This window comes from Phoxinus phoxinus, assembly GCF_949152265.1.
Source record: "Phoxinus phoxinus genome assembly, chromosome: 23".
NCBI lineage: Eukaryota > Metazoa > Chordata > Actinopteri > Cypriniformes > Leuciscidae > Phoxinus > Phoxinus phoxinus.
Window position 1 is genome coordinate 14,038,379 of NC_136898.1, and position 24,796 is coordinate 14,063,174.

Genomic DNA, 24,796 nt, shown 5'->3' on the forward strand with positions numbered 1-24,796 from the left:
CCTCATCCTAAACCTGACCCAGAGACACTTTACCAGAGTGACAACCAGCCTAATGCTTCTGTTTGTCACTTCCTTGTCTCTAAGCATGTGACTGTGTGTGTATGCATATCTGCTTGTGATGGTGCATGTCTATAAATATGTAAGCATTTGTGTAAATCTATATCTAAACTTGTTTGAAACCCAGACAGAGGCTATAAAACTTTTTCCCCCGCTTTTCCAGGCTGAGGATAATCTGATCATTAGTGTCCTAATCTCCTACTCTATCTGTATTGTGGCTCAACAGCATGAAGTGGAATGCACATGCATACACGCTCCTATGGGTTCTATTCAGTAGGTTTGTAAGCACTAGTTACTCATTGACCATCATATACAGTGGGTTTTCTGAAATAATATTACTAGTTCTTTGTGCAGTGGCGGCTCTCAGCAGCTTGCCGTGGGTTAAATCCCTGATCTCCACAACTAGGATCAGTGTGGAGTTTCCCACGCCCCCTCTCCCACTGATATATACTAGCCAGAGGCGAATATGACCCGCAGCATTGCACAATATCTCTGTTTTCAGCCATAAATCCAGAGGAAAAACAAGCAATGTTCTCTCTATAGGCCTGTAGGTCTGATATGTAATGTGTTATGGACTTTGGTCAGGCTAGACACCATATTCAATTTTACACAAATGGGGTTGTGAGGGAGAAGTACAGTTTGTTCAATTTGCATTGTTGTATATATTGGTGTTGATAGGTCATTCAATGCAACATTGAAAATACTTACTTTCTAAAATCTGACAAAAAGCATGGGTTGTAAAGTAAACATGACATGGAAATACTGTATTGGCATAATGTTTTTTTTTTTTTTTTTAACATACAATTTTCCCAAAGCATAAGTACACACATATAAAACTTTAGCAGTAAAACTTTTTTATTAAAAGTTTTAAAACTATAATTTGTTTTAACTATGACCTTATGTGTTGCACTGAAAAAATATTAGAAAAACGTTTGACTTATTTTATTTTATAAAAAAAATGTTTTGTTTTGTTTTGTTTTCAGTGTTTGTCTTTAAAATTGTATTTTATTTTATAGCTTACTCACATAAAACCACAACATAATGCATGTATATTTAAAAAATATATATATAGTGTATCATTTCATTTCATTTCATTTTACTTGTATAATACCACAACATGATGCATGTACAACATTTTAATTAATTTGTATTATTATACTATCATACTAAACTTTTTTTTATTTTTTTATTGAAATTGTGTTCCAATCAAATAAATAGTTTAAATAAAAATTTTTTTTTACTTTATAGTAAAATAATTAAAATGTGTCTCACACATATTATGCGTGTTTGTGCTTGTGTGGGACTTGTGTACACAAGTGTGTTATCTTAGGGTCTCACAGGCAAGCAATTTAAAAGGAAACGGGGTGTCTCAAAGCTTAGGGGCAAAGACCCAGGCTGCGTGCTGGCAGATACTGTTGATCCAGAGGAGGTGAAATGAGAAAGAGAAAGAGAGAAAGAGGGGGAGGTGAGAAGGAGAGGGGGAGGAGAAGCAAATGGAGGAACGGGGAGGGTTGAGCAAATGGGTGAGAAAGAAAGCGAGAGAGAGAGAGAGAGAGAGCGCACACACACCCCTTTCTGCGCTCTCAGTGGACGGACTCATCCTCACATGGTTGGAGTGAGTGTGTTGTGGAGTTCTAATAGATGAGAAACACAGAGACACGCAGGATTACGTCCAGTGCTTGGAGGAGGCATTACCTGTATGAACTGAGCAAGGAGACATTCAAATTGCTGATGTAAGGATACTTTACTGAGTAACAAAAGCGGACCTAGGATTTACCTGTGAGGTATGCCACACTAACAACTGTATTGCCATGCTGTTTACTGTCTTTCAGAGATGTCTTAGCAAATGGACATTAGTGTCTGTCTTTTGGACTGTCTTTGGGTCCCATGTGCCTGTGCTCGAGTGGACGGCTGACAGTGATAAATGCCACACTGCTAGGTTAATAAGGTTTACTCGCCATAGAGGCTTTGAAATTCTGTCTTATGTGCCTTTGTTGGACAATCAATAAGCTGTGTGTTTAAGTGTGTGTGGGGTTTGCTTTGAGAGGTCTCCAAAACAAATGGTTCTGTGGTTGTAAAACCCTTCATCCAGACAGAAATGTTAGGAAGCCAAGGAGGAGGATCCGTCAGTGTATATTCTCTCTCTCACATGCTGCCTTTGTGTGTGCGTGTGAATTTTCTCACTGGACGGAGTAAATCTTCCTAGTTTGCTCTCTATTTTTGCTGTTCTGTCACAAATTGACTTTAGCATTAACATTTGTTTTGTAAGCAGAAAGCTTGAGTGACAGTATGCTTTAGTTCTGAATGTATTGTACAGATCTGTCAGATTTTATGTGTAAGAGTCACTCTGAAATGTTGTGCCTTGTCAAGTTCTGCTGTGTTACCTTGTGGATAATAAGCCTCATTTAAAAGTTTTAAAGTAAAACACAAGAGCAGCTCCAGGATAGCTCAGTGTGTGTTTCTGAGTAGGAATGTGTGTGTGTGTGTGTGTGTGTGTGTGTGTGTGTGTGTGTGTGTGTGTGTGTGTGTGTGTGTGTGTGTGTGTGTGTGTGTGTGTGTGTGTGTGTGTGTGTGTGTGTGTGTGGTCTACAGTGGAATTTGATTCATTGTGATGAGATGACTGAAAAAGCAGCTGAGCTGAGATTTTGAGGACAGATACAAGAGAAAACACTTAAAAGACAGCAAAGTGAAAAAAAGACAAGAGAAAAGATAATATATAGACACCTTAAATGTGTTTGAGAAAGACAGAGACCATCAGACCTGAACGAAAGACCTAGAAGCATTGGACCACTAACATTTATACTGGGTTGTCTGGGCTCGTGGGGTCACTGTTGCGGGTCTCAGCTGTTTGCAGTCTGACAGAGATGGCACACGGGGTGCCAGATTCCTCGGTCGCCTGAGGTCTCCCAGTGGTCTAGTGTCTTTATGAATGAATTAACTTAGAGTGCGCTGTGGAGGAACTCAGACGGGCCAAACAAAGACTGCATACTTCACTCTAGGTGCAAACATAGCAAACAATGAACCACACTCTTCCTACACCACCATATAACTGACCTCCCCCTCAGAAACAGGCTGGACAGAGACTACCTGTCTCCTTTAAGAGCTCATATCTGGACTTTATCATGCGCATCTGTCTTGCTCCTGTCGTATGCTGTTTAATCTATGGATTATTAGACTCAGTAAACTCACTTTAAATCGGGCTGCTATGCTATCACACCGTCAGATTGATTTCCAAGCGCAGAAGCTTTGTGGTTTAGGTCAATAAGTAGCAGACAAGATTGTTCCTCAAATACTGAGCATATAAATCAAGACCCTGAAATGTAAACCCAGTAACATTAACATGTAAAATACGGGAGATTCTTTGGGAATTGCAGACCTTGCGGTAGTTACTGGTTATTCAAGTGAAATGGGGCATGTGTGTTCAAGCATGAGTGTGTGTCGGTATGCATGCTTGTATTTTAAACACTTTAACGTTCTGATATACTATATTTGTATAGAAGTGTGTTTGTGTGTGTATATATATATGAAGGCTAAATAAGGCAATCATGTTGTTTTGCTTTGCTCTGTAAGTGTGTTAAGTGGAACTAAGTAACAGAATGGCTTCTCTGACCCTCAGGGCATTTCTTCCTTTTTCTACCCCACTGGAGCAGAGGGCATCAGGGTGAAATGTGGGGGGTAGAGAAGCTATGTATGTGTGTGGGGGGGGGGGGGGGGGGAGGAAATATGGCTTAAATGGGTCACAGCACCACCACAGAATTGTTTAAAGTATACATTAACAAAGCTAATGAAAGAGATGAGGAGATAAAGAGTGAAAGGTTTAATGTTTATTACATTTGTTTGAACAAGAGATATAAGCTTACCCCTTAAAGGTTTGGGATCAGGAAGAGTGTATTGCCATCACAGGAATTAATTACATTTTAAAATAAAATAAAAATAGAAACCAGTTATTTTGACTAATAATATTTCACTTTTTATTGTTTTTTTGATCGACTTTGACTAAGTTTTATTCTGTTACTGTTTCTGTATTCTGGTCTATTATTTGTATGATTGGTTTAGATAAACAAATGAGTTAAATACATGAATTGCAATATATTCTTTTACAGACAATAAATGAACTTGTGAGTATGGAGATCAGAGCAGTGACTGGTTTATATACAGTAGCACCTGCATTTGAATGTTATAGGTTAGAAAGTTGTTTGGCGAGTTTTTCCTAGGTATTTATATCTTATGTATTTCTAAACGGCTGTTTTTTCAAGCAGCGATAAAACACACGCACAGTCATTGATTTCACTGACAGCTTATGAATACTTAGAACCTGTAAACCCAATGACAGAATGGATGAAACCAAAAAAAAGCATAAAAACCTTATGGATTATCTGTGACGTTGTGGCCTCTGTAAACCCATCAGAAACATTCTGTGTTGTATGAGGTATTATAATCCTCATGTTAGACGTGTATGTGCGAGACCTGACAGATATTCCCCATTGTCTCCTGCTAATGTGTGTTTCCTAATGCAGCGTGTCCTCCATTCATTCAGCATGTCCTCCTCTTTCAATATTAACACTTGACAGTGGTTGTTTAAGCGTAGACCCCCAGGAGGAGATGAGGAGGGGGTAGTGGGGAAAAAATGAATTAAAAACATACATTTGTGGCTTTGTTCAAAATGTAGCATGTGTGCGGGCAGCTTTTGCTATTCGTGTGGGGTTGAAATTTTATACACACTATTACATTTTTAAATTTTAGACACTTATTAAACCTCTTTTTAACCTCTATTAAAGGCAGGAGAGTTTTTCCAAGTACTGTACTTTTGTTTATAAGAACATGCCTACAGTAAGGGTGTGTGTGAGAATGTCTTTCTGACATTCAAATGTCATGTTCATTCGTAATGGATGTATTACCATCTTCTTTAAATCCTGTAGAACCAGAAAAATTACATTTCTAACCTGAAAGCAGGAAGACACGCACACTGCACTGTTTCTGAAGTCCCTTTCCATGAGGAAGTGATTACTGCAAAGCCAAAACTCAAACAAAGTGGTTGTGCACATGTGGATATGAAGTATACGCATGTGTGTATTTAAACACTAAGGTGATCTGTGTGGGAGAGGGGGCGCAGAAAGATCGCAGAAGCATCTAGATCGATCAATCGTTTAACAATTTTAGCCTCACCATTTATTAAGTAAAACCCACAACCGTTTTACCATTTCAATTTACCTGTCACTACAAAAGCCTTGATCTGACACATTTCGGATCACTTTAATCTTTGAAGATCTTCAGACCACAAGTCTGTTGAGACAGGCCACACAGCTGCAGGCGAACCACAGATTACTTGCTCATTCACTTAACGACTTTAAGGAGGCGATTGACAAGAATAATGTTGAAGAAAGAGTGATAGGGAGAGTAGCAAAGAGAGAGAGAGGGGGTTGTTGGGGATTAACCACGTGAACCTTTCCATTCTGCTAAATTTGTGTGAGTCCGAGTCTCAAAGAAAAGAGACACTCGGTCCTCAAAGGCATCGATCACTTACCCTGATGTTGGTCCAAACCTGTATGCCTTTCTTTCTTCTGCAGAGCACAAAAGAAGATATTTTGAAAAATGTTTTTGGACAAATAATGAAAGTAAATGGGGTCCAAAACAACTTGAACTTTAATGAACTTTATTGTATGGACAAAAAAACAATGGTTTTATTAATTATTATAATATAGCCTAGTGAGTGAGTTTAATTTGATATTATTTCTAATACTATTTTTTATAAAGATTTTTACTCATTGTTTTTAACTGGTTTAAATGGTTGTCTTATTGAAGCATTATTGATAATGTTTGTTATTTATAAAAAATAAAAATAAAATATATATATATATATATTCTCACCCTAAGCTTTTGTATGATACATTTATAGTTTTTTTTAAGCTTGACAGCCTCAGTCTGTCTCAACTTTCACTGTATTAAAAATAATACCTGTGATTATTTTCAAAAAGTCACATTTGTGTTCCATGTAAATGATAACAACATTTTTAGGTGAACTATCCCTATAATGCTACTTGATCCAACTTGTTCCTCTATCTGTTACTAACATCCTTTCAGTCAAAGCACAAAAGAGACTCCTCTTCAGCACGGGTCATCGGGGGAGAAAAGATTGGCTCTCTCAGTATCCTCTACTGACCTGGAAAAGATCTGATCTTGGGCTGAAAGGAGCGACTGCTGTTGCATGCTGGTCTATTCTGCTCTCTAAATTAGCTTTTTTTTAAGTAGAGACTTGAGTGTCTTCATTCTTGCCTTGTGGCGTGCGGGTGCAGGTTTTGTTGAGCTCCTTCCGCTTCTTTGGCACAGAGAAGTTGTGTGGATAAAAGCAGCCTCTTGCTTTCAACAAAAGCTTTTTCTGTGGTTCCAGGACCATGCAGCATAAATACACAGGCTGTGAAGCTTCAATATGGTTTTTACATACAGCAGGATCAGAGGATTGCAGTAATATAGTCACACAAACTTAGTGCCTGGGGGCACCATGGTCCTATTTGAAAAGCATTTGACTCGAATGCACATTTTCTTTTTGTAAGCTTTCTGGTGAAAGACCTCCAGGCTGGGTAACATTAAAAATATCACAGATGTAAATGTAAATGCAAATGTACTTTATTTATATAGCACCTTACATCGACCACTAGGTGAACCAAAGATGTAATCTCGGAATCCTGGTATTTGTATTTATATTTAACTACACTAGAACTCGTAATAGTGTGTATAATCTGTGGCATTTAGTGCTATAGTTCCGATTTATCAGATGGGAATTGTTCATTTTATTTTTAGAGTAGCTATATTCTACTGTAGAATTGATTTTTTTTTTTCATGCAGTTCACTTATAATGTTAGTCAAGGTTGTTGACCAAAAGGCAAGTTGGAGTTATTTCTATAGCACATTTAAAAACAACAAATGTTTGCTAAAGTGCTGTACATATTTTATATTTTGTACAGCACTTTCGCAAACATTTGTTGTTCGTCACCTACGGGGTACCTCAAGGCTCTGTTCTGGGCCTGTTTTGTTCTTTATATAGGTTGCTTTGAGAGCATATGTTGTTTAGAAACATAACAGTGCATCAATAGCTGATGTATTAATTGTTGTTGTTTTTTACTTTTTTTCTCACCCTGAGCTTTTGTATGGATTAAGAAGAACACTTTTCTGATACTTTTATAGGTTTTTGCTGTTTTTTTTTTTTTTGACAGCCTCGGATTTATCAGATGGGAGTTGTTAATTTGTTTTCTTTATATGTGTTCCTTTGAGAGCATCTGTTGTTTAGAAACATAACATTGCATACTATTGTTGTAAACAATACCTCACTCCTAAACAATCTCCTAAACTCCTAGCTCCTAAACAATCTAGATCCTGCAAAAAAACAAGTCTTACAATCTCTGTTTGACTGCCTTTAAATCATTAAAAGTTCGGTGGATGAAAAGATGTTTCAGTTTATGCCATCTTGACTTTATACTGAATGGATGTTCGTAAATGTGGGCAGCCATATGTTAATGTGCTCATTAGGTGTGGCATCAAAACTATGACAATATCTACATTTTGTAGATTAGTTGACTGGGAAGGGAAGTTTGAGTTTTTAAACGTTCCATACAGATGTCCTTTTGATATGAAATGCTTAACTGCTAATGCTAATCATGAATTGCATGATTTTGGCAGAATGAGCAGCCTTCTCATTAGCAGTCTGGTAAAGTGTGTTCACTGCTGACGCACTTTGATGAGACACCTTCTGTGGGACATAACAGCCTGCTGAGGGGGAGAAAGCGAGAACTACAGTGTATATGGTTGGGTATGTGAGAGTGAGTGTTTTTTGGCCATGCATTGGCGGTGTGTGAGATGGAGGTGGTTTTTAAAAGACAGGTTGGTCAGCAGTAACTCTCACTCCCTAAATAGTGTCTGGCACTGATGTAGTAATGGGGTATTGATCTGTAGTGGATTGGCCGATGGCATATGTGTGCTTTAGAAACGGCTCTATTGTGTATCTCTGGTAAAAGGCTGAGTGTCACTAGCACACACACACACACACACACACAAAATACCATGATGAAGAGATAAGATTCATTGCCTTCCCACCGTAAAGAAATTATCCAGCACTGAGGTAAATCTTTTTTACTACTCGTGAAGGTCAAATAAGAGAATGGCACAATTGAGAAAAATAAACCATTATTTTTTCATATATTGCAGTAGTTGCAGTTAACCAATATTTTATTTTATTTGATTACCTTTTTATTTCATCCCTCATTATAAAATCTTATTTATCCTCGTTCTTATTTTGTTTTGTCAGATCTCTCTTGACTTTATCCAGCATTAGCCTGAAATTAGCCTTAAAATTAAAGAGATACATGAAACCTTCATAAATGAAATAAATGAATATTCTGAAAGCTATTCTTCTCAAGGGCTTTCTGTCTGTCTTTGCTTTTGTACCTTTTCTGTCTCTCTGTTTGCGTGTGACATTCCTGCCCTTTCAGGGCCCAAGTCTTTCAACTCCCTAACCTTTTTTTTTCTCTTCTTTCGTTTCTTAAAGGAGCACATTGTTTGTGAGGTTCTGCTTGTTGACGCAGGTGCAAAAAAGAAGAGAATAAGAGAGTCAAAGAATGAGAGAATGACGGAATCCCGGCACTCACGATTACCCCTCCTTCTCAAATGAAGTCTCTTTGGCCTTAAAAGATGGCTTGAGGCCTTATGAACACACTCATTTCCTCTCTCTCTCTAGACCTGTCAGGGCTTGTAGGTTGTTCTCATCAGCTGTGGAAGTTTCTATCCGTTGGTCTCAGGTGTGCTGAGGAAGGGCTGTAGCACCGGTGTGGCTTTCAGTGCCTCCTCCACCCCTCTTTTCCTTTCCATTGGGGCTTCCTGCCAGATGAGAAGAGCCGTGGGCTCCGAGCCAAAGACTAATCCTACCTCTCATTCACTGTCAGCAGCAGGAATCCCCGAGCTATAAGTGCGTGTGCTCGTTCTGGATGTGTGAACTGTCAGCATTAGTGGCCATTCTCACTCAACACGAGCTGCCCATGTGTGCGTTGAGTTTGTTCAGCCTGAGCTTGCCACAGTGCTGTGGATCAGACATCAGAAAAACTGTGAAATTTAAAAGTCTTTTCACTCTGAAATATGACTTTTGTGTCTCGGACTTGCGGTCAGAAAATGGCTTGGCATGTTGTTCTGTGGTACTCATACGGAAAACGTAGGTTTGAATCTGGCCCAAATCTGAAAACGCATCAAAGACGAGCACTTTTTTTGTCACTCAGTCTCCATCTCAGTTGTTTTAGTCCATTTAGTTGTTTCAAAAATTCAGGAAACTCCAAGGCTCTTTAGAAAGATTAAAAAGCCTTTATTGTTATGGCTTGGTCATCTTAAACCTTTGTTGTCCAATAAAATATTTCAGATTTTTACAAACCAAAAGATCCATTTGGATGTGGTTTGAAATCTGATGATTAAAACAGCAGTTTTTATGTATGGCAATGAATCAATATAACAATAACTTTTATTTAATTGTATTTATTTTATATATATTTTTAATTTAAAAAAAAAGAAAAAAAAAGTAACCTTATTTTTTATTTTGTTGCAATGAACCTTTATTATTGTATAATTGTGTCATTTGAATGGTTTAATTTCATAAGATTTTTTTTAACTCATTAACCTTTTTATCATGTTGCAATGAGAATTGCATTTATTTGAGAAATGTGCTTCGGTTTGAACGATCAGATCTCAAGTAGTTGTTTTTTTTGGTCAATCAGGACATGCCGTGTATGTAACATCGCACATAAGTGTTTACAGCTGTTTCTGAATCCACTATTTTCACTCCCTCTTTCCTCAAATACTGATTGACTTGCACAGCACATGTATGGAAATGCCTTCGATGTTTACGTTGCCTCATGAATACTTGAAATCGGGTGCTGTTTCCAGGATGACCTCAACACAAGTTTTTAAAGTTGTCTTTCTTTTTTGTTATTTTAGCTTTGTATGAGAGAAGAGCAGCATCCAGACATATTCATCCGCATTCATCCTTTTGTCTCATGCCCTCACCATTTCTCCCTCCCTCTCTCCCTCTCTCTTTTCCCCCAGACTGGCACTCTTTGTTCAAGCGTGTCATTGGAAGTGTGTAAATCGTGAGCCCCTCAGCCAAACATTTTCCCCTCTGATCAGTGAGAGGACCCATCTGCAGTCCTCCTCCTCCTCCTCTTCTCTTCCTGCATGTCATCACTCCATTTTCCCCAGACAGAGGACACAAATTAGCCCCATTTACACTCCATTTCCCTCAACTTCACTGCCTCTAACCTGATAATGACTGGTGCATCTAGATGAATTAGGATGATGGCGATGAATTGTGTGTGGGTGTGTAACATCAGGATAGACATGGGTCTCTGCAATGATGATGAATCTGATGAACACACACCTGAAAACAATAAAGCAATAAGCTATGAGAGGCCTTGCGTTACAGTGATTTCAACACAGTTTAGAGGGTCTTGAGCTTGATGTGAAGTATAGAGGTAAAATCACTGTAACACATGGTCTCAAGGGCTTATTGCATTGTATGAAATGGCATCAATAGCAAAATGATAAAAAAAAACACATGTTCCGCTAATAGTTATATTCATTATTACTGTTTACCGTTGCCAACACCAAAGCAACTTAATTAATAAAAAAAATGATATAGAATGTGTCATCACAGGTGTGTGTTTATTTGCATATTACAATTCCTTTAAATGTGGCTCATCCAATCAGAATTTAGTAAATAAGTCATTATTTTCCCATATATATTTCCCTTAAATAATAGACGGTAACCGAATAGAATAGAATACAAATAAAATAAAAGATGGTTGTCCTTAATCTCTGCATTTTTGCTTGAATGCTTAACTAATGCACTATCAACACAACTACAGATTAGAATTGTGGATGAAATGTTATAGAATAGAATAATAAAATGTTTGTCAGGAATATCTCAAAGTTTTGCACGTGACTTTTTTTTTTTTACAAAGGAACTATCAACAAAAGCACGGATCAGAGTGATGAACGTGACTTCAGACATTTAGAGAAAGCGTTTTGGTCCCCTGGGAGTCTAGATATGCTCCCCACAGCCAGGCACAGTTGGCTTTATTGGCGTAATTATGGAACAGCAGATTTCGTCTGCCCCTTCGAGAGGTTTAAATGGGTCGCATGAGAGCAGCCGTCGAGATATGCTAAGCTCTGTGTTGGAGATGGGAAAGCCTTTGAGGAGCATAAAGTATGGCCATTGCACTGCTTAGAGGGGTTCGTTTGAAACATGTTAGGCTCTCGGCAGGACTAGTCCTGATCCAACTTCATCCTCAGGTCAGCAGCCTTCTGAAAGAGAGAGATTTGAATGGTCCCCCCCAAGGATTTTGAGAGAAAAAATCAAACACAAATCTACTATTACTTGATGTCAACCTGTGGTTGTAGATTACTGTATGCATGGCATGGGATTAGAGTGTAACTTCAAGCTTTGTTCGATCCCTGAACCATTTTTTCATACAGACTTTGATGTCAAACATAAAAAAAACATGAAATCTGACATTTTTGCACACCTGTCTGATGTGTAAAGACTGCCATAAGTTCTAGTGTAAAATCACCCTTAATTTCTCAAACAGATTAACATGGGATGTCACCCTGGTGTATTATCAATCTCTCCTTTTTGTTCACTCTATCATTAACACGTCTGCAAAGGCTTAGATAACACGGCATTCCAGGTCATGGTGCGTTATTGAACAAAAGAGAGGAAACTGGTCTGGTGGTCCCAGAGGAAGTAGCCACAATCCTCCTCCACTTTGACCGGTGGCAAACAGACTGCCTATAAAGTCGCATTATAGATTATAAACTATGTACAAATTGGCCTTCTTTTAGTATGTTTAGCACTAGCACTACTCACTACTGGATATTAAGTGTGAAAAATGAGTCACACTTTTACTTTGGCCATATTTGCTCTAATAAAAAAAGCAAGTGAATATGAACATAAATGATGAGAACGCCACACTAGAAACCAAGACAGGCTATCTCGGGTTGATGGGGGGTCAGACAGGCGTTTAAAGCATCATCCACTCATTACCGGTTCATTGAGCCCTGCCGAACACAGGCACGGTCAGGAGCCCGGAGACATGAGGGAGGAGTCCTGTCACTTCATTTGGATTAATGGACAGTTAATATCTCCTGTCCTTTGAAGCTCTTCAGAACTAGTCTTACGGAAATGGTCACCCATGCTGTAGTGCTGTGTATAAGATAGGACTTCCCTTTGTCTCTCACTCCAGTTTTTGTAGTTTGACATGAATAATTGAGCTATTGTAGTTTAAATATGAGATGGGTGCTTAAAATAAGAAAGAAAAAAAAGGTTTATTTTGGCTGGGCTTTGTGACACTGTTATGGATAGGACAGAGGTGACAGGAAAGAATGAGAAGTGGAGGGGGGATGGGATCGGGAAATGACCCCTGCTGGACTCAGGCCGGCCATAAGACATGCTTTCAGAATTTTGTTATTTTTATCAGTGTAAACTTTTACATTTTTGTTTAGATTTATTATGTTTATGTTTGTTATGTTTATATTATATTCTATTAATTTAATATTTTTTTTAAATACAGTAAAATATCGATAAATATACATTTATATACTTTATTACCAGTAAACATATATTACCAGTATTTGTTAATCAACATTATTTTCCTGTTAATGAAATGGACCCTTGCGAGTATTTGCATGTTACGAAATAAACTAAACTAAGCTAAAATAAAGATGAGAATAGATTCAAATAGAATTGAATATCTCAACAATTTTTCGTGAAATATTTGCATGTGGCTTTTTTTACTGAGCCACTAACACAAGTACAGATGAAAATGACTTCACATGACATGATTTCACTATTTTTACAAATTTGTGATATCGGTTTCAAATAAAAAGGTCAAATTTTAGATTATGAGTCTAATCCTCACTATGAAGTATTATTAACTATTAATTTTGCCTCAATAAACTCATTATTACTGCTTATTAATAGTTAGTAAGGTATTAAGGTATTGGTTAAGGGATGTAGAATATGGTCATGCAGAATACGGCATTAATATGGGCTTTATACGTACTAATAAACAGCCAATATAGTAATATGCATGCTAATAAGCAACTAGTTAACAGTGAGAATTGGACCGAAAGTGTTACCAAAAAAAAACAGTAAAACTTGAGATAAACATTTTCTTTCTTTTTTTCATCCTTATGTAATAGACCCTGGTCAGTATTTTCATGTTCCACTGATGTGAATCTTTCTAGCTGCTTGTTTTTCTACCTCCTTCCTTGGAAAAGATGATGTTAATCTTCCCATCCTGGTGTGCATAACGTTTTCACGCAGTGATCCGTCATACGAGTAACAAAAACATGTGAATACTTCAGTACCTGTGGTGATAAGCTTCTTATGAAGTCTCCTCTTTAAACTCTTAACCTCTCTCACTGTCGGTCTCTCTCTTGTTCTCTGTCACTCCCTCTTATTTTCCATTATTCCCAAGGGCGTTTCATTACAGCTTTCAAGTCCCTCTCATCTCAAGCTAAGTTGGTCATTCCCGGTCGGGAATCCATGGAAGAATGTGAGAAATGGGGAGATTGGCCTGTGGGCAGGGTGGGTTTCAGTGGGTTCAGGGCTTAGGGTATTGTTAAAAGAGACATGCACCAATTAGCAATGAATGTAGATGGACTATTAAAGGGATCTTAAATTAGTTTCACAGGCACAAGAAAAAGGTCAACACCGTTACAGTGGGAATGGATTTATAGAGCTGACACACTCGATGAGATTTTTTACCATCAGCACTGTTTGGAAAATGACCTGCTGTGTTTTCACCTCAAGTTCAGTTCAGCACTTTTTATAGTAAAATATTTCTTAGGTGTGTTGACTAAGCAGAATTACACTTGTTATGAAGGGAAAAAAGAGCAGAGGGGAAGAGAGAGAATGTTTTTCCCTTGTTCAAACAAGGTGGTTGATGAATAAAAGAGAAAGAATAAAAGAAGTGAGCCTATAGATCACACCAAACAAAAGGAAAAGAAAAAAGATGTCAGGGCAGAGAGAGAGAGAGAGAGAGAGAACTTGAGGGAGGTAGCCATTATCATCTGATACCTGAGAAGTTTTGTGTGCGAGTGCGTGTGTGTGTGTGTGTGTGTGTGTGTGTGTGTGTGTGTGTGTGTGTGTGTGCGCGTGTGCGTGTGTGTGTGTGCGTGTGTGCGTGTGTGTGTGTGTGTGTGTGTGTGGTGTGGGGGGTTGGTTGGCTGTTGGAGGGAAGTGTGTCTGGGTGGGGACTGTTAAAAGTGTAAAGTATTTGGTGGCCGTTGTGGCAGGAATTTCAACAAACAAGTTGTTTTCTTTTCTATTGCAAGTCAGTCTGAAGAGACAGTTAATGTAAATATAAACAGAAACCAATTAATTATTATGAAAGTGACATTGTACTATTTTGTTTTTTATTTATATTTTGTTATTGACTCATGATTCCATGACAACAGAATCTGTGACAAAGTTCTGCTGAAACCTTTCCAGATTTCTGCAGAATTCAAGTGTCCTATACAGTAATTAATCATCATTTTCTGATAATCACACACTGTTGTTATTGATAGTATCAACTAGGACTGCATGGGTGAAACAAAAAAAGTGTCTTCAGTGTCACATGATCCTTCAGAATTCATTCTAATATGTTGATTTGCTGCACATGTATTTATTTGTATTATCAATGTAATAAAGATGGCTGCTTAATGTTTTTGTGATGAATAAAAAGCTCAAAAGAACAACATGAACAGCAATCAAAACTTTTGATCAATTTAATGTAAAAAAGTTTTAATTTATTAAAAAAAATCAAAACCCAATCTTTTTTTATTAGTATTATTATTATTGAATTTATACTCCTAATATGCTAAATGGCTCACAGAGAGTTCAGCGTACATTTTGAGTGCTAACTCAAGCAAACTGACTTTTGATCTGATTCTTTGAAGCGGATAATTCAAAAGAACAGATTCGTTGAAAAGCACAGAGAAAATATATGAATCTCTGGGCACAAAACTGCATGATCTTTAGGAAACTAATGTCCAAATAACATGTTACAGCATTTTTCACAAAACTGTTTTATTTTTATATCATTAATAGAAAATGATATTGTATATATTGTAAACATTTGATGCTATATTGCTCAGCACTCTCTATGAAGTAATCTGTCAGCAGAGACAGACAAAGACAGTGTGGGCAGTGAGTGTTCTTGTGTCTTTGTCTGCGCTCTCTCAATTATACTAACAAGAGTAGATTGTGCACATGCAAAATTATAGATTCCATCTGACTGAACAATGGAGCATTTCTAATCCAGTCTCTCCTGTGCTCACTCTCTCTGTCTGGGTGTGCAGTTAAAAGCCCCGTAGTCTTCCTCAACTCAGTGCAGCAGTGCTGGGCTTTGGGGAGATTTTAAACCTTGCTCTTTGCCCCAGGCCTTAAAGACAAGCAGCAGAAACAAAAAGACTATGCATTGGACTAATGGGAGCAGGTTTAGGGAACGAGAATAATGCATTTGTGTTCACTTCCCCCTCACTTACTGCAGTCATCACTCATCGCTTTTCTTTGTCTAGTGAACATCTATCTTCTCTTCCATCATAAATTACTAATCTGAGCATCCCAGTGCTTTTTTATATTTATATTATAATATCTCATTGAGTTAAGTTTGCAGACTTATCAGAGTCTATTTGTGGGTGCAATTTTGCAATAGTTCTTCTCAAGCAGGCCTGTCTGTGCTTCATAATGTGATAAATGGAGACATTTCAGATGATTATACTTCAGTAATGATATGTTCGCTCCACTTTTTAATTTAGTATCGAAGAGCAATATTCGTTGAACACCCCCTGTATCCGTTTGCTCAGTTTTGAGAGAGCTAAGTAAAGTGAAGTTACTGAGCGCTACAGAATAAAGAGTTTTACTAGCCACTCTTATCTCTATATATCTTATAAAGAATTGTTAAAAGATTGAGAGTGTTTTGTGCTACCTGTAGGGATGTGTTAATGTGAACTAGCTGGAGGAAGCTAAAGAAAGCAAAGCTGTGATATCTTGCTTTTTAACACCCGACTCGTGCTGGTGATCTATTCCACAGCCGCTCTTTTTGCTCAAACAAAAGATTATCTGAGAGAGGGAACGGGATGTTCAGTAGAGTCAGTCCGTTTCATTATTCCATTACAATGCACACCCTCCTCACGGCCAAACATTGGCTTTATTCTGCAGATGGGACGGGGGGGAGAAAACATCCATCAGAGAGGGGGGACAGGAAGGAAAGAAAGGATGACATAAAGAAATGTGACATATTTAAAGAGGAAAGACAAAATGTGATGTTAAAGACAAAGTAGGAAAGAAAAAATACTAACAGGTTGATAGATAGACAGACAGACAAAAAAGATAATACGCAGTGTGGAAGCTGAGGTAAGGTGTGTGTGTGTGTGTGTGTGTGTGCGTGTATGTGTGTGTGTGTGTGTGTGTGCGTGTGTGTGGTTTAATAACGGAGCTCAGGCTAGCACATCCTTCACAGTGAGGGAAGTGAAGTGGAGGAGGTGTCCTCCTAAGTGCCTGTGATTAAACATTCACAGTGAGACTATACAAGGCTCAGCAGGCTATTCCACCACCACACACCCTTCCTCCATCCTCTCCACCTGCTTCTACCCTGCAGGAGATGTCCTGCTCCAAGATAACAAAACACATTCACAATCAACAAGAATATATGTATATATATATATCATAACTCAGAGTTTTACATATAGCGATCTACGTTTTGCGTTTGTGTTAGCTTGGGGTCTGTTGTCGTCATGCTGAGATTTATCACACATTATTATTGCTGAATCCAAGTATCATGTAGGTGAGAAGTAGGAGGGAAGGAGAGAGTGGGCAGAAGGTCACTCGGTTCATTCGCTGACTCACGTTTGCCTCTCTGCTCAGCGGGATCACAGTTTCTCTCATCGATTTTCGCTAACCTTTTGGTTATGACTGCAATGACATTTTAACTGTAGATCCCCGCTGAGATATTCCATCTGGAGAATGTTTTCGAAGCAGAAGATTTGATATTTCATGCGATCGGATCAGATGGTAAAAGATCTGTGTTTGATTAGCACACATATGCTTATATACCGTCACAGCTCACATTAAGAAGGGGAAGTCCCTTTAAGGCAAGTTGTCGGCCATCTTGAGCAGCTATTTACAGTCATTTACATACAGCTAATTTTCTCGAAAGACTGTCTACAAAAAAAGTTAGCTAATAGTGCATTCATGTAAGAAAGATTATATTATGAGTTGAACACACGAATACCACCACAATGTCCTAATTACAAGTTGAAAAAAAGCACAGAGTTTACTACTGGAGATGCTTTTTTCACATCAGAGTTTGGTCCTCTATTCCACCCCCCAGCCTAAATATCTTGTGGAGGATGAATCTAATGGTAGTAGTATGAAGGAAGGGACATGGACAGGAAGGAGGAGCAGAGATATAGAGGGGGAGGGCAGAGCTGCAAAAAAGTGAAATGCAGTGAAAAATGGGGTCAACTCTAGTTTATGTAAGTCTACAGCAAGGTTGAGTAGACTTACTGCAGTGCAGAGTTTTTCTATCACTTCTCTGATGTACACGAACAAACACGTACACCAGACAGAGGATAGAGTGCGTCAGATGGGTCTCTGTCTCTCACTTTATTGGCCTTAAGGTCTTGTTGACCCTTACTGTCGAAGCTGGACATGATCCAGAGAAATACACACTGACCTCAACAAACACATTTACACACACGCTTATGTTACGCACGCTGTTTGTATCACAAACCCTCTGGCAGCGAGAAACAACACGGGCACACAAGAAGACACTATTTTTACAGTAAAAACTAGATTTGTGTGGTCCTTACCAATGTAAACTCGCCAGCACAATGGGTGTTTTGGTTGGCTGCTAAGCTGATCTAAAAGGGGTTGCTATTTTCTGGACCAAGTCAAAAGAGCCCATCCCAAGTCTCCCATGGTTTCTAGATATGGCTTGAGTACCTCCTATATAAGTTTAAATAAATCCAATACGCAAATTTTACTCTTTATCTTTTCTTTATCCTCTTCCTCTATTTCTATCCCCTGGTTACTGGAGCAGTGACCGTGTCATTCTGAAGCTAATCCATAAAATGCAGTGTGTAGTCTGAACCTTCTCATATTGAATCTTCTAATATTTATACCTGCTGCAGTATGGAGATGAAGCTTTCTCTCTCCTCTTCTCTCTGGATTAGTAAAAAATTAGGTCAGATTGGCATTGAAGAACATATAACTGGGTTCAGCTTACAGACTACTGCTGGGTAGCATTGATCTTCTTCCATAATTACTGTATTGTTGGCGTCTTAAGGAACTGAGACGAATCAGAAAATTTGTCCTCTTGTGCAGCAGGGAAGGTGTGTGAATATTGTTGTGTAAGTGTGTGCTTTTGTGACCGCACCTTCGAACAGGTGCTCTGTCATGTTCTACCCAAACCCCAAAACTCCTGAACGTCTTATTTATGTACACCAATCCAAATTATCCTTGTGTCTGGACTTAATCTTCCTCTGTTCCTTTGTTTAAAATGTGTGTTGTATTTCTTTTTCAGGGAAAACTGCTGTAGGGCTGATCAGGACCATGAGGTCAATAAATAAGAGCATTGCCGTCTGGAAATGCATCTGATCCACTGTTTCTGCCTCAGGTACTGTTGCTGATATTATATGATGTCATATGCTAACACAAAAGAATTATGTTTTTTAGGCAGCTCAAAACCTATAAGCTGCCTTGCTGCCAATTGCAGCAATTAAGTTCAACAAAGTTTGCTATTAGCATGTAAATTGCATAAAAACACACAAATATTGGGTAAAATGTTCCATTTTATTTACTTTCCGAAGTATAAATTGGATAAAATAATTAAACATGTAGGTTTATAATTAACATTTCTTCCACCTAGCCCAGCGTCTTGAATTTAGTTTTTCCCAAAGATTGTCACAATGGGAATTGGAATGGGAACATTATGGGACTGGCTATAATTGCTTGTGCAAACTAGGTATCACAAGCAATTATGAGGCAGCATTATTAACTTACCTTCTGGGATAGTCTTCATGTTGGGAGTGTGTCTGTGATGCCTTAAAATTCAGCTTCTATAAGTTTTTGAACAGAATAAATATCTCTCATGATTATTCTCCTACCATTATTTTTTTACATACCAAAGTGATTCCATAAAAAAAATCCTTAAACGGTACAAAATGGATTCTTATAACTAATTCCTTTTTCTTTCTTAGAACTAATTTATCTGAATTTTACCCTAATTGAACCGTTCCAACAATTTCAAGAGGTTATAACTGAGAAACACATAGTGTGAACTCTCTAATGGAGGTCATTTTAAAAATCCACTGATGTTCTCAACACAGGGGGTTGAGAGGTTTCACATCCCACTCCTTCGCTCACTCTCTTGTGTCTTTGTGTGCGTCAGAGATATTTCTGGTGTTAGACTCTGATCACATGCAATTCAGCTCTCACTTTTAGAGATGGTATTTAGAGACTGAATTTCTGTTCTGTATGTACATCCTCTTTTATTCTGTTGCTTTCTCTTTCTGCACTATAATAATTCTTAAAATGTACCGGCGTACCGCATTACATAGGAGTTGGATCTAGCAGGTACTGTATGCTGCTTTAGAACTGCAGTGACTCTTTTTTTTTGGTCTCTAGATACCATCTTAAGAAGAATGTGGTGTTTGGTGGTCAGTCAGGTTTTAGCCCTATCTTTGAAATGCCACACAGGCATATACAGACAACTTGCTAGTGTTTGGTGGGGTTTAACTTCATCTGTAGGTAGCGACATGTCCTATATCTAACCCATGTTGTGTCTTTCACAGACGTTAAACCATGGGAAATGTGGAGAGCCAAAATGGAGGCCACGCCTCTTACAGTGAGGGGCAGGGACACCTCTCACGAAAGCACATGACCCGATCACTTCGCCTCTCTAACAAGCAGTCTCGACGATCGCGTCATGCCTCAACCAGCAAGGCTGAACACCGCAACTCTGAGACCAGCACAAAATCTAGCAGCACCCCTTCCATCCCACAGTCCTTAAGTGAAAATGGCCTGGAACCCTTCAATGAGACAGATGCTTTGAAGGGCTATGGGGGCACCATTTGGGTGGACCGGATGGCCATGAACTTGCGGCCGATGTCCTTCCACGACAACTTGACGGATCCCACCACCACGCCTGGCTCCGAAGACGGAGTTGAGATGGACACAGTGGTGGCAGACGGTTGTGATGATGATGGACTTTTCACAGGTGAGGACACATACCTGCAGAGGACCAGAGATGGTCCTCGGGAAGGTGGCAGCTTCAAGAAGAAGCGCTCCAAATCTGCAGACATGTGGAGAGAGGATTCCATGGAGTTCTCCCTGTCGGATCTAAGCCAAGAGCATCTGACAAGCACAGAGGAGATTATAGGGACAAATGAGGATGAGGACAAAAGCTTTGCCAACTGTGGAGGACGGCGTCGCACCTCCAGCCCGCGGACACTCGAGTCTCACTCAGGAGAGAGAACCAACTCTTTAGATGAACTTTGCACGAGGCTACCTCTTCGTGGCTCCCACCATCTCTATAATGGTCACAATCCCGAGAGGACGGATGGAGGCGGAATGAACGATGAGATCTTGTCTCCTGCGGAGGAGGAAGGGAACGGATATGGAGCGTACACTCTTCCTTGTCGTCGTTCTCACTGCCTGTCTGAAGGACTGTCCAATCATAAGGCTACCATCAGCTCACGTATGAAGGGACGGCGTGCACAAACAACACATGTAAGTTATGCCTCTTACAAATGGTTTTTCACATCCTCTCAAAATCAAGACTGGTATGAATCATGTGCACTTTGCATACTTCCAAACCCGCCAAATAGTGTCGTCCATTTATTTAGAACCTAGTTGCTAAAGTGCAACAACCAAGAACTGGATAAAGAGCTTATTGGAATCTCTGAGGAAATTTTTAATTGAACTTTTAGGTCTAGTAAAATGTGAAAGATAAAAACACTCCGGGATCTTTAAAATCAAATTCTGATTTTGACTTTCATGTGTTGTGCATATTTTATGTGATCTGAACTGTCTTTGCTTGTCAAAGAGCTTCCAATTTTGAAAGGTCTCAGGGGACACTTCAAACACAACTTTCATGTTCAAGCCTTTGGCAGCTACTTTGGACAACAGTGTTTTTGAAACATGATATTTCCCATAATCTACCTGCGAGGAACTGCAGTGTTTCTGTGTTGGCAAAGGGAAGCTGCCCTTTCTCCTTAGAATGTCTTCCTCTTTCTGTTCTCCTTGCATGCTCTGGCAAACAAGTTGTTGTTCAAGTTGAGAACTTAGATTAGTCTCTTCCTTTGTGTTTGTCAAAAGAGGAAAGAAAGAAGAGCCGTTTAGCAGCTCAATCGAAGTTAGTTTACATTACAATTTTTATGAATTGTCAAACTATTATTTGGGGTGAAATTCTGAGAAGGAATTCTTGTTTGGAGGATGTCCCATATGAAGTGCTGTCACTGTAAAGGGAGAGCCATCTTTTATCTGCATTAACCTGTTCTGTGTGTGTAGGATATCACAGCTTGTGAGGGCAGCGAGTATGGAGACAGTGGTATTGATGGTGGTGCAGCTGAAGTCGAGCACTCCTCGCGCCGTTGCAAGGCCATGTCTGCGTCCTTCTCCGTCTACTCCACTGCTAGCGGGAGCATCTTCGCGGGAAGCGACAGTGGCAGTAGCAGCGGAGGTGGAGGAGAGCGTGAACGTCAAGCTGGTGGAGATCAAGGCGTGTATGAGAACTTCCGTCACGAGCTAGACTTGAACTCCAGACAGACGCGGGAATGCCTCGAGGAAGCCTGTTCGGCTGCCAGCGATGAAAGGAGCAGTGGAACGCTAAGCTCAGTTTACCCCTCAGACATTCTACTTATTACGGTGCAGGGCACTGTGCGGAAGGCCGGCATACTGGCTGTGAAGAACTTCTTAGTGCACAAAAAGAATAAGAGGGTGGAGTCAGCAGCAAAAAGGAAGTGGAAGCAATACTGGGTGTCACTCAAAGGTAAGATACAAGCTATGTTTAGAATAGCATATTGCTGAAGTATATTGTGTGTATACTGTGCATTGTACACCTGGATGTCCTCCCTATTGATCAAATGTACAGTATACAACAGAGCGCACTTCACTGGGTATTCTGTCCCACAATACAAATCGTTCTAATTGATCTTTTGTTTTTATACTCGTTGACCCTGTTTTCAATTATTAAATATCAGGCACTTGCTATTTCACATCGGGCTTATTACACCAAACCCTAATACATTTATTTTCTGATCATCCTTCTCAACTTATTCTCCCAGGATGCACTCTGTTTTTCTACGAAACTGATGGGCGTTCAGGGATTGACCACAACAGCATTCACAAACATGCAGTCTGGGTCGAGAACAGCATTGTCCAGGCTGTACCAGAACATCCCAAGAAAGACTTTGTGTTTTGTCTGAGCAATGCACTGGGAGACGCCTTTCTCTTCCAGGTAAGTCTGAAAAAATCTCAAAAGACTAATATTAATGTGATTCCAGTTACTTTTAAAATCTTGAATTATTCAGGGCAGCATTTGAGGCCCTTGGCGAGGTTTCTGTCCGTATATTTATGATGGCCTGTATCCAGTTCATATAGAATTGTCCCACTTCAATACACATGGTCCACTGTTTCATTCAAAATTGCTGAATGATATTTCTAAATTTCTGTGGGTCTCAGTGGCATTTTATTCTGTGACAGGTGACAGCATCCTACTTACCATGTGACATTCTTAAAGGTTAAGTAGTCAGGCTTGACAGTCAAATCTATGTGACTGTCATTTGGTTATTAATATAATTTTTTTAGTGCTGAAAATATCTTGTTGTTGCTATGGTGATAAAATGATGATGTCAATAGTGATGTATAACCTTATATATATCTGGAGAGCCAATTTTTAGATACTGTTTTTCCTATTGTAGCCAAAATGCCAGTGGGCATCCTATAGTGAGGATGTAATGGTCTGATCTACTTCATTTTAGACATCAGGTCAAACAGAGCTGGAAAACTGGATAACCGCCATCCACTCAGCCTGTGCCGCGGTCATCGCCCGTCAGCACCACCGCGAGGACACGGTACGATTGCTGCGTTGTGAGATCAAGAAGCTTGAACAGAAGATTGACATGGATGAGAAAATGAAGAAGATGGGTGAAATGCAGCTCTCTGCCGTCACTGATGGGAAGAAGAGGAAGACTATCCTGGAGCAGGTATGCACAGGCCACATATGCAAATTTCTAGGATTAGGTTTTGGTATTTGCTAATGGTTGGACAAAGAGATATTTTCAAACTCATGCCATTGGTTGAGCCAGTTAATAAAACGTTTAAACATTAAATAAAATTAAAGATTCTTCACCTTAGGACTCTTACCCATGGTTTCACAGACAGGGCTTAGATTAAGCCATGAGTAGGCCTTGGTTAAAATAGGACATTCAAGTAGCTTTTATAACCATGCCTTAGAAAATACATTACTGGTGTGCATCTTGAGACAAAACAATGGCACTGTCATATTTTAAGATATGTCAGTGCACGTTGCTTTCAGTTAAAACAGCTCAAACATGCATTTTAGTCTGGTATAGGCTTAAAGGGACAGTAAGCGATTTCTGAGAAACGCTGTTAAAAGTGGATCGGACTGAGCACCAAAGCACACTTGTAGCCAATCAGCAGTAAGGGAGGTCCACTCATGAGGAGGGAGGTGGCTGTGCCACATAGCATGTTTGTGAATTTGGGGGCGGAGCTATCAAAAGAGGGGTGTGATCCTTTTGGGTAGGGGCGGTTTGCTTTGATGATTTCAAGTATCAACAGTGTTTACAGGTGCTTACTGCACCTTTAAGCCTTGTCTGTGAAACCGGCAATAACATATTAGCCTTTACCTATTCACACATTCTGCTGAAATTGTCCTTTAATGCTGCTTTACTTTATTAACTAGCACACAAAGATTTGGTGTTTTTGTGATGCTACTGTATATATGTGCGAGTATGTGTTTTTTTTTTTATGTGGCTTCTAAACTAATCTCTGACTGACATGTGATTTGATTCTACTTACATAAAAGATGTGTGTAAATGCGTGTCTATTCACTTATTTGTGTGTGTGATGTACTTGTCTGTTGGTGTGGAGGTGGGCATACTCCTCCATGGTTTCTGAATAGACTCGGGTCATGCTGGCTTGGAGGAGGCCTGCTGACTAATGATTTATCCCAGCATCCTCCTCCAGTAAACAAAACCCTATTAAAAACACTGCCCACACTCTAATAGTCAGCAGCTTAAGGGCCCTCATCAGTGTGCGAATGCAGAAAATAGAAAGTGCAGAGCACTTTAAAGTTAAAAAAAAGTTAATGTAAATCTTTCTTTCCTTTTGTTCAGATATTCCTCTGGGAGCAGAATTTGGAGCAGTTTCATATGGACATGTTCCGGTATCGCTGTTACCTGTCCAGCCTGCAGGGCGGCGAGCTTCCAAATCCAAAACGCCTACTTGCTGTTGCTTCCCGCCCCACCAAACTGTCCATGGGTCGTCTTGGCATTTTTTCAGTATCATCCTTTCATGCCCTGGTATGAAATACACACATATACATACCTCCATGCTCAAAACACACTCAGTATCAGTGCATAATTCTCTCTTTCTCTCTGTTTCACACACGTCTTTTCTCATTCACACGTTTAGTTA

General features: G+C 39.3%; 1 protein-coding gene across 6 annotated transcripts in view; it reads left to right on the top strand.

Annotated features, from left to right (window-relative positions):
* tiam1a (TIAM Rac1 associated GEF 1a) overlaps nucleotides 1-24,796 on the top strand; it is a 64,901-nt gene that overhangs the window by 12,751 nt on the left and 27,354 nt on the right. For 4 of the 6 annotated variants that reach the window (XM_079600421.1, XM_079600426.1, XM_079600423.1 and 1 more), the window contains 6 exons: nucleotides 18,660-18,752; nucleotides 19,930-20,866; nucleotides 21,647-22,127; nucleotides 22,423-22,595; nucleotides 23,119-23,343; nucleotides 24,496-24,681. In XM_079600421.1, coding sequence (XP_079456547.1) covers nucleotides 19,940-20,866; nucleotides 21,647-22,127; nucleotides 22,423-22,595; nucleotides 23,119-23,343; nucleotides 24,496-24,681 — 1,992 coding nt within the window. In that variant the 5' untranslated portion in view covers nucleotides 18,660-18,752; nucleotides 19,930-19,939. Of the gene's footprint in view, nucleotides 1-1,616; nucleotides 1,842-18,659; nucleotides 18,753-19,929; nucleotides 20,867-21,646; nucleotides 22,128-22,422; nucleotides 22,596-23,118; nucleotides 23,344-24,495; nucleotides 24,682-24,796 lie in introns of those variants that run through there. The other 2 variants (XM_079600424.1, XM_079600425.1) reach the window with 2 other exon arrangements.